At 36.4% G+C, this 10,858-nt stretch overlaps 1 protein-coding gene across 4 annotated transcripts; it reads right to left on the bottom strand.

Annotated features, from left to right (window-relative positions):
* Positions 1–827: 827 nt before the first annotated feature.
* LOC107868124 (deSI-like protein At4g17486) lies at positions 828–10,535 on the bottom strand. 4 transcript variants are annotated; one of them, XM_016714727.2, is made up of 5 exons: positions 10,231–10,535; positions 8,746–9,002; positions 4,167–4,454; positions 3,871–3,951; positions 828–1,263 (listed from the first exon to the last, which is right to left on the bottom strand). In XM_016714727.2, exons 2-5 carry the CDS (start codon positions 8,894–8,896, stop codon positions 1,121–1,123), a joined length of 663 nt encoding a protein of 220 aa, XP_016570213.1. In that variant the 5' UTR covers positions 8,897–9,002; positions 10,231–10,535; the 3' UTR covers positions 828–1,120. The 4 variants fall into 4 exon arrangements, with proteins under 4 accessions (XP_016570213.1, XP_016570208.1, XP_047249864.1 ...); XM_016714722.2 differs by having other exon boundaries at positions 8,746–9,007; positions 10,231–10,499; XM_047393908.1 differs by having other exon boundaries at positions 828–1,260; positions 10,231–10,452.
* Between the last annotated feature and the right edge of the window lie 323 nt (positions 10,536–10,858).

Here is a 10,858-nt window from a genome sequence, read left to right on the forward strand (position 1 = left end):
AACATTATTATTAATTGAGAGTTTCTCTAATTTATAACATTATTATTAATTGAGAGTTTCTCTTATTTATACCTTTGTGTGTAGCTACTTGAAATTTATCTTGCAATCTTATAAGAACGATTCGTTAAGAGATAAGATTAATTCTTAACTTGATATCTTTGATTTCTATTAAAGTTAATTAAAGAAGGTAATTAATCTTATACTAATTATTGTCTTTAATTTCTTCAAAATAGGAGTCTAGATCACTTTTGAATCTAAATTCTTGAATTGACTCTATTACTATTATAATTAATCTTAATCCACTAATTTTGAATACTAAGATCAATCAGGATTCTTAACACTTCATCTCAAAATTGAGGATTTATTCTCAAATTTCATCTATCTTTAATTTCTTGTCTTTAATCTTAAGAGTTTTCGCTTTCACATTATTTTACGTAAATCGAATCTCATCATATTGAGGTAGGAGGATTTCCTATGTAATAGAAATCCCACAGACGAGATTCTCTTTGTTACTTGAACCGAGCGTTTATAGAAGCAATCTCACAAAGTACAGCTGAACACCCCACCCCCGCCAGACACCATGAGATTACAACGGGTATGTTGTATTCATACACTCTCACTCGTCTTGACATTTAGATCCAATGAATACTCAACACTAGTTGCTAATTTTTCCATTGTGTTAACATAAGGCAGAGTCTCAAAGAGGAAGAAGTTGATGATACATCTGGAAACTATTTAATTACCTGAGCTCTGAAGATTGCGTTTCGGAGTTTTGAGTCTATCATACAGGAACATCCATGTGGAGCAAAACATAATTGGGAAATCAGTCGAGGGAAAGCAATTCCATTGAATCCTAGTAACACTAGAAGACTGTTATATGAACATACACTCGCTGCCTGAATACACATCTCAACGAATATTTGAGCAATACAATAATGTGTTTAAAGGACAGGTTAACTAGATACACTTGAGAACACGCGCGCACGCACACACAAATACAAACAAGAGGACTCCAAACAGGAGATTAGATGAATTGGAGGCAAGGGATAAAAGGTTTTCTTAAATAACAAATAGAATAAGAAAAAGAAAAAAGAGGGGAAGAAGAAGAAGAAAAATTCAATCAAACGGGCTCTTTTGCTAGTCTCACTGGTTTTTCATTCAGAAATGCCATATCACTATTTTGTACAGTTAACAACTGATGATCAGAGCCTTCCCCCTCGCTATCTGCAGTTACAGATGAAGCACCAGAATCTGTCCCATCTTCTACAATTGCAATGCATTTTGGTTAGCCAAGAATTAAAAAGTCTATAATAACATGACATGTAAGATCATTCCAGATAGAGATTTAAGACTAATGTACTTCTACATGCATCAATACAGCCACAACAAATGCAATAAAACACTGAGAATGAGATTTGCTCGACAGAACAACATATCCAATTGTAAGCAATATAACCTAGTTCTAAATTTTAAAGTAGGTTGGGAGGGCTTTAACTTTAGTAATTTTCAGGTAGGTCACTCTGAGAATCTATGTATTATCGGTTTAAGTGTATAGGCTGTACTTCTCTTATGTTCTGAACAATCTTCACTACTTGACCATAGCTTTCCGGGTCAGGGTCGGAGTTAAAAGCTGATGTGCAAAAACTTCAGTTAAGACCCTGTATTTGTATTAAGAAATTAACTAAATATGTACAAATTCAGAACTGTTACTAATAGACCCCATAAAGTTCAAATCTTGGCTCCACCTATATTCATGGTTCAGTACGGCCATGCTCCATCTTCTTGACATGATATCAGAGGCAGAGGCAGACTTATGCCTGATGTTGGGCTATTCAATGTTGGGAGACCCATGTTATATTACTCCATGACCCAAATGTCTAGCCTTGGGCATATGCGTGTGTGTTAGAATCCCATATTGCAACTATATAGGCTATAGTATCCTTAATTGGTCTCGGGCAATCCTCACTAATTGTACTACCTTTTTGGGATTGAGTCAAGCCCATATCCATTTTCTTAGTGCACATTCATATGACAGAACTGTGCAAGACTTCATAAGTTCATTTGAATAAATATTTTCCTCTCTCCACTTCTTTCCATGTGTATTTGTTAATACAATGTGCCTGAAAAGACATAAGAATTTCCATGTTCACCACACAAATACACAATCAAAATTCTGTTCATTTCATCAACCTCTTCTGAAGCACCACTTAGCCAGAGTGATTTAATTGTTCTATTTGGTTAAAGGACACGAGAAAAAAAAAACAACGAAAATTAGCACAGCGGAGGAATGAGAAATTGTTACTAATTTGACTAATGTTAATCAGTCAATGTGATTGTGCAATCCTGGTCCCTTTTTAGCATTTTGCACACGATGTCCAATTGATGTTGACTTCAACCTAATTGGCTTAACTTTGGGATCAAACATATTGGAAATCCCTCGATGACAAAGCAAAGAAATCACCCCCAAGAAAAGAACAAAATTGGAAGATGAGATAAAAGATCTCAAATTCAACAAAAAGGGCCGAAACTGCAACCTATCCATCATGATACTATTACAATCAATAAGTAATTCCTTTAGGTTGAGATGGCATACATAAATCTCTAGAGAGTTGAGCTTGACGAGATTAAAATGTGAAGTAACCCACATTGTGGAAAGATTAAGGTATCCGTGGCTGTAGAAGTTCTCCTCTTTTTTTCCATCTCGGATGCTTCTTTAGCCAATACACTCATCTTAATTAGTTGGAACCATTAGCTAACCAATTATGTGTATCAATCAGCCTTTTTACCAAGTAATGAGCATTCGAAGGATAGTCCACCAGAATTGCTTCTTAATTGAATACGCTACATGTTCATGTGTATATATATATACTCAACAAACATGGCTGGCTACATGTCTTCTCATATACTACATTGAATATGTGTGTATGTGTCATGTACTCATGTCACATGTGATGACCATTAAAATGGAACTACAGCGTTCCCAAATAACAAAAACAACATCATATCCATTGTAATCCCACAAGTGGGATATGGGGAGGTTAGGTTGTACGCAGACCTTACCCCTACCTTTTGGGGTAGAGAGGCTGTTTTCAATAGACCCTCGGCTCAAAAGATTTCTTTTTGAAGAAGGTTTTCGAAAAAGATATGGCAGCAAAAGAGCAAGAGACAAAGTAAGGAAGCAACCGATAGTAACATATGTTGAAGAATAAGAGAGTACGCGATTAGTAAAAATAACTATAGATAAACCAATACATAACAATTTTGAAGCAATAGATATACAATTTTAAGTGGTGAAGAACAATTTTAGACATATCTGCAGATTTTACCTGCAGATTAGATATATCTGCAGATTTTACCTGGTCCTTAGTAACAAGGAAAGCTTTATGCCGAAAACTAAATGTTATACTCCCTCTGTCACATTTTATGTGGCACACTTTTCCGTTTAGTCTATAACAAAAAGAATGATACCATTCTCTCTTACCATCCCCATTTTACTTTTAATGATAAACTAATTGGGACCCTCACCACCATTCTTTTAATGAACAGGAATGTGAAACTCTTAACACCACTCGTTTAAAATGATAATTTTGCTACTTCGCATATATTTGGCTTACATGTCAAGAGCCTTCTTTAATTTCTTGAACTTCGACCCAGTCAAACACCCCACATCAAAAGGGTGGAGGGAGAATTACCAATCCCAATTTTCATCCCAAGATTATTTTTCACATGTGGGACATCACACGAGCCCTAATCTACCCTTTATTTCCAAAAGTTCGTGTTCCATTAAGCAGAGTAAGCATGTGGTAGCTGACCACAAAAGTTTACCACTCACAGGAAAAAAAACATGAAGAGAGATAGGTCAAAACCAACCTGAAGACCCTTGATGATCAGGAAGATGTCTGATTCTTGTGACCTGAATACTTTCGGGTAAAATACAATTGCAGAATGAGCCTGAAATACAGAGAAATTGTGTGAAACAAGCTTGAAGATGGACCAGATAACATGTTGCACGATTCATACAGCTATTTGTGTTTTTTGGGGGGGTCACAATTTAAAACCATATTCTAAAGCAATGCAGATAGGAACAAGGGAAAATAGATCGAAATGAACACTGGTCCACACTTGAAAGTTGCCCCACAACAAAGACAACCCATCATCATTCTCACCTACTCGTGCCAGTCGATTCACCCATCCAGGAATTGGCTTTCCTGTGAGACGCGAACAGACTTCATCAGCAAAATGGTTGCAGTTCTTGGCAATCAAATGATAACTGTCTCCATGATATTTTTCTGAAATATGTTCCATAAATGACCGAACTTCTGAACGAGACATGTCTGTGCTGCCCAGGAGTACTGACCGTCTAAAAATGAAACCTGGACAACTACGTGGCTCCACCTCAAAAACCCCACTAGATGGGTAGTCGTGGGCTCCATAACCATACTCTTGACCGTGTACTGCATTGAAGCAAGATAACAACAAATGAAAGGAACATCAGTTATAGTAAAACCAAATATCTTAAATAATCAAACACACAGCTTCTTCAAATAGTTTACAGATTATAAGAGTTAACTGCAGCACCCGTTCCAGAATAAAATTGGAATAGCAGTGTTCATGTCCAGAATATAGCTGCATATGGTATGTTGATGGCAGTCATCCACTTGATGGGCAGTTTCAAGATATATTTGCGCGCAACAAGAAGTACACAAGGAAAAAAAGGATAGGAAGCACCAAAGAGCAGGAAACCAAGAAAACTATTCATAAAATACTAATGATTAAACTAGATGAACTAAGCTAAGAGCTCCTTCTCATACATCTACTCTTACTCATTTCTTTATACATTGTAGATGGACTGGACAGCTGTGGAAGATCTTCATTAACGTGAGGGGCATTAGTTGGACTATGCCAGGATGAGTGTGAGATTCTGAAATGCCGGAACAGTGACGTCAATCCTTCTAATCAGAAAGACGGATGGAAAATTGTCCCAGCCTGCATTTGGTGATACTGTGTGTGGAGAAAGAAACCAAAGTTGCTTTGAAGAAAAAATCAATTTTCAGGAACTTAAGATGAAATGTTTAGGGCTTTTCCTTTTTTTTTTTTGGTGTAAACATAGTTTAATGGAAGATCCACAATCTATTTTTGATGTCCTATATTCCTTAAGAGAAGATAAAGGACTCGGACCTTTTTATTTTTTTTTGCTCAACCTAGATGTAAATATGGGGGACTACACACCCTTTGTGTAAGAAAAGGGAAGCCCGGTGCACTAAGCTCCCGTTATGCGCAGGGTCCGGGGAAGGGCCCGATCATAATATACAAATATCTTACCTGTTTCCCCAAAGAGAGAGAGAGAGAGAGAGAGAACAGGCTGGACAAGACAATTACGAGAAAGAGAAACCATCATGAATTGTTACATGCCAAGGTTCTCGATCTCACCACAAGCACCAATTCTCGAAAAAACATAACATCACATGGGGTGGCTTGAATAGAAGAATGCATGACCCCAGGAGTAATTTGTTTTGCATATAGAATATCTGGAAAAGTTTGGCACCAACAAAAGTGAAATGCTTCACAGGTTAAGAGGGTGTGTCTCACTCATGAAGCTGTATAGAAGAAACGGATGCCAGTAGTGACCAGGTGTTTTTTGTGCAATGAAACTGGTGGAACCAACAATCACCTTTTCCTGCATTGCAAATTTACAACTCAACTCTGGAACTTGTTCTTTAGTCTCACAAAGATCAAGTAGTCCACGCCTGAACATACTACAGGCTTGAGGACAAGCTCTATTAGAAGAGAGGGTAGCAAGAGTCAGAAAAAGTGGTGGAGGATAATACCTTCCTGCATCCGGTGGGCAGTGTGGAAGGAGAGAAATGATAGATGCTTTGAAGATAAATTAAGTCCAATCATGATGGGAAATGGAACTGCATTGTTTCTCTATTTTTTTGGCGCAAAGAATATTGTACAGAGGAAGTAGATGAGCTTGCCGATTTCTTCGGTGCATTGTAAAACTAGTTTCATACTTATGTTTTTTGTATCTTGTTTTGGAGTTGGCCAGCATACCCTTAAGGAATACAACAGTACCAGTTACCCGGCGTTCAGGCATTACATTGCAATCTTAGTGGCATCCAATCAACAAGATCTATCAAATTACCAATTAGCTAAAAATGGAATTGGCTAATCTTCAACAAGCCAGGGCAGATTGGGAGATAGAAGTTGTTGTATTCATCTAGACAAAGGCCATAATTCCCCATTCCCTAGAATTCCTACTTCAATTTCTTTGCTCTTTTGGGTTAGCATTTTCCCAACGCTATTCTGGTTTAACACATATGATCCTGTCAAGACTAAGTGTACACTACGGTGACAGGAAATCAGGAATTATTTGAGAAACCATCTAGTCCTTGCAATGTCTTGATGCTACAAGCAAAGAAGCAACTTTTTGATAAGGTGGATGAAGAAGCAATTAGAAGACACTTTGGGCTCTGATTATGCTTCACATGACAAACTTCACCGTGGTATTCATTCTATCATCCAATATATATCTAGATGAAAACAAGAACGTTTATTTGATTTTTAAAAAATTCTTTATTTGTTAATTTTATTTTTTTGGGGGGCCTGGGTTAACATTACCTAGGGTAGAAAATAGTTTTTGGGTCCGAAAACAAGAAAGTTTAAAAGTAACTTCTATTTCTAAGATATTGAGTATTGAACTCTTCACAGAGGCTTTGCAACCCATTTTTCCTCTTTCCACCAGCTTGGTCAATGGGTACTTGCAGACATATCTCTAAATTTATCAACGAATAGTGTATGACTAGGTCAGTTTTTTTTAAGAAATAACAACACTTAACCATCTATGAGCCAGTTCCATTATCCATGCAGGGAAGCACATCTAATCGATAGGCTACAAAACCAATTAGTTCCTAATGTGAACTACTTAAGTAGACACCTTCAGAGCAAACCTTCACCAACCTAAGTTGCATGGACTCTTCAATTTTGTTGCCGCACCCGTGTCAACATGAGAAAGGTGCGGGTGCTGGATACGTGTGAGATTCAATCAACCCACATTGGAGGGGAAATTGAGATTTTGATTTCTCAAAATAAAAGATAAATGGAAATGGGAAATGGCATACATAGAATCCTTTGGTCTCCTTTTTAGCTTTTCCTCTTGGTCAATATTCGTTGCTTCATGTTTTAGGCCAAACAGAGAGAAACTAAGAATTTGACCGGTTGTGTTCTGACTTCTTATAGACAGTTGCAGCTGTAAGGAGAGTTGGTGGAAGGCCTTGAATGACTTTCTTTTTCTTTTTTAAGGGGAAGAATCAGAGAGCTTGAAAGAAGAAGTTGGGGTCTTCCGGAAGACGACCTAGAAGATCTTTCAAAATTTAGACCATTTTTATAGCTATTTTAAAACTTCGATTTTTCTAAAGCTGAATCCAGAATCCATATCCATGCCTGGATCCACACCCTAAAATCTTAAATTTTAAATTTTGCTAAATCCGACCCTCGGATTCACACCCGAGTCAGCGTAACTCAGTCACCAATTCTCTAAACTGGCAATTTAACCTTTTGTAACAGGAGATTATAGACCTGATGAAAGAATGGAAGATAGACCGAAAGACTCAATTTGGGTGGCGAAGACACCTAATGCTTTTGGTAGAGTTTTGGCTGTGTCATATGAGGATTTGAGGTAGGGGATCTCCTAACAAGATTAAAAGAGGAACGGAAAACCAAACAAGAGTTCAGAAGGAAATTACCTTTATTACAAGGACCAGGAGTGAGGGAAAATAGCAAGAGGTAAGAATTGACGAGACTTGAAAGTACAACTAATTATGACATATGAAAGTGATAGGATATCAAATGAATACGTGTCTAGATCAATACACATCTAGATTCATTTACTCGAGAAATAAAATCTTATAAATATTATATAGGATACCTTGGAATATTCTTAACTTACCATAGATAACATATTTATTAGCTTACAGATTGGTCATCTAACATATTGTACATAGCTAACAACATATATTTGGAGAACCTCTTGTATATTGTTATTTAATTAAGTCAACAACAGCTTTTTTCCCCATTTAAAGATGGTATTAGAGCCTCTGAAATTTCGGTAGAGACTCAAATAGCTTCCACTATCAGCAGGCAGTGACAACCAATGTGGTTTCCCGTCTGGTTGATTTCTTCTTTTCTTCCTCCTTTTGATGATAAACGTCAGTAGTCTCTCTAACAAGTAACAACCATTCCATTGTCACTATCTCTCAGGTGACTACACGACTACCTTCTACATGACTGACACACTACTCTAAACCTTGAATTACTTGTCATTGTTTTGCCAATTCAAGTTAGGCTGATAACGTCCTCGAGATTTGAAACACCATATCTCTTTTCTCTCATTAAGATAAGATTTTTTCCCGTGTAAGTGACAGTAAGACAAAACAAAGAATTACATGCCATGTCAAAGTGGCTAACTTAATTGATTGAGATTAAATTATGCTGGTACACTAGGTGATTTCTTCTCAGCTATCCCATGGTAGACAGAGTTATCTAGTACATTTGTACATGTTGCTAGTGGGAGGTGGCATGTATCTCGTGGAATTAATCGAGGTGCGTGCAAATTGAACCGGGCACCATGGTTATCAAAAGAATTATGCAGACACTAGGGAGCTGCTTAATTTCCATTTCAAAATTGGATGCAACAACAATGTATAACAACACACACTAAAGGAGGGAAAAAAAAATCTTTAGTACCTTCTATACCAGAATGAAACACTCCGAGGCCGGCCCAGTAGAGATAGTTGTTTACAGGTGTGAGATCATATACATTAAGATACAACAAAGAACGATTTTTCTCTCCATTGTACTGCTCCTTTGATGAACTTGCAGACCTTAACAATCTCATTGTAGTCCACCCACCTCGCCCACCCCCTCGCTTTTCCAATATTTAGACTATGCCCTCAAAAAATCACACTCAATATCCAGGCAGCCGACAACCAATAAATAAGCACCTAAACTTCATAAACACAAATAAAAGAGACAAATTTAGTAAAATAAGTAGCTTCTAGCACACTAAGAGCCCGTTTAGATTGACTTATTGCTTTAGCTTATAAGCCAAAAGTTTGGATTCCTAACTTGTGGCTTTTGGATTATTTTTGCTATTTTAGCTTAAAAACAAGCGCTTGAAGCACTTTTTAATTTTACCCAAACACTACAAAAGTGCTTAAAAGCTAAGTTTCTAACTTATGGTTTTTGGATTATTTTTGCTATTTTAGCTTAAAAAAAAGGGCTTGAAGCACTTTTTAATTTTACCCAACCATTACAAAAGTGCTTAAAACTAAAAGTACCTAAAATAAGTCAATCCAGATAGGCTCTTAATACATTCAATTTAACTCATAATACATAACCAACAGAAATTGTCCACTTTTACTTGTCCACTATACTACAACAACAACAACATACACAAAGTGGGGTCTGGAGAGGGTTAAGTGTACACAGTCCATACCACTATCACAGACAAAGTAGAGAGGTTGTTTCCACTTGTCCACTATACTAAAAGAGATAAGCATCCAGCACCTCCGGGCTATGGCCAAAGTTGCTATGACACATTCCAACTTCACAAAGTTCCTATTATCCCTGAATTCAATTTTAGAATACTTTTGTCACCCTTTTGTGCTGATGTGGCACCTTTGTTACATAAAATGAGGCCTACGTCAAAGGTGTCATGTCAGCTAAAAAGGTTGACAAAAGGTGTCACATTAACTAAAAAGGTTGACAAAAGGTGCCACGTTAACTAAAAAGGATGACAAAAATACACTTAGATTTAATTCAGGGATAATAGGACTCCGTGAAGCTGGAGTGTGTCGTAGCAAATTTGGTCATAGTTCTAGATGATTTACTCATACTAAAAAAAATCCACTTTTACTTGTCCAGTGTAGAAACCAAGATATAAACTTATCACTTGGTTCCTAATTTACCCTTGTATTAACTATAGTCATTTACAATGAACTTCTCAAAACATTAAAGTTATAATAGTAAAATTGTCATTCTATTTTAGACTTAGGCAACGATCAATTGACTAAGACCGTAAATTTTACCAAATTCTGAAGCTAGAGATAATGAAAGGTCAAAATTGAGCTCAATAGAAGCATATACGATACAAATACAGAGGAAATACACATATATACATACAAAAATACGTATACGAAAGAAAAATTGAGAAAAGGAGAGATAAATTACTGAGAATTGAGCTGAAATCGGAGACGGTGGTGCTACGGAGGATCACGGTGGCGACGGATTCAGATCGCCGCCGTGTACGGCGGAGAGAGGAAGATGAGGACAGGTCAGGTCGGGGGGGGGGGGGGGTAGTGGACGCCGCCGAGTAATATTTTCCCACACCCCTATGTGTGAATACAAAATGTTTATATTTTTGGAATTTGGATAATTTAAAAGAGTTTTCTTTGCCTAAATAATATTCCAACAATATTTAAATTACAAGTTTCTCTTTAGTGATGAATTTTAAATTTGACATCATCTTACTTTTATAGCTTACAACTACCATAATTTAAAGTCGTTAATCATTATCAAATTAAGCTTTTTTTAATTATTGTATTATTATTATATTTTTCTTATTAAATATATAATATATAATTCAAACAATTAAACTTCTCGCATCGCAAAAATCAAATATAAAATTTTCTACAAACTTATTTAACAATAATGGAGTATTTTTCTAATTTAAACTTTGCTGCTCAAATCATACAACAATAATTGCTTTAATCAAGAGTTGATCTGTAAATTCAAAATAAATCAAGTTTATCAATTAAGATTAATAAAGGGTTATTATCTTCGAAAACTTTGAAAATGA

The sequence above is a fragment of the Capsicum annuum genome, chromosome 1 (genome assembly GCF_002878395.1).
Source record: "Capsicum annuum cultivar UCD-10X-F1 chromosome 1, UCD10Xv1.1, whole genome shotgun sequence".
In the NCBI taxonomy this organism is placed as follows: Eukaryota; Viridiplantae; Streptophyta; class Magnoliopsida; order Solanales; family Solanaceae; genus Capsicum; species Capsicum annuum.

Bases quoted from the DNA above. Each gene is read 5' to 3' on its own strand.
- LOC107868124 (XM_016714727.2), bottom strand. From the start codon at position 8,896: ATGAGATTGTTAAGGTCTGCAAGTTCATCAAAGGAGCAGTACAATGGA. The intron at 4,455-8,745 runs GTACTAAAGATT...GCTTCAATGCAG, and splicing joins GTTTCATTCTGGTATAGAAG to TACACGGTCAAGAGTATGGT. The intron at 3,952-4,166 runs GTGAGAATGATG...TCTGTATTTCAG, and splicing joins GAATCGACTGGCACGAGTAG to GCTCATTCTGCAATTGTATT.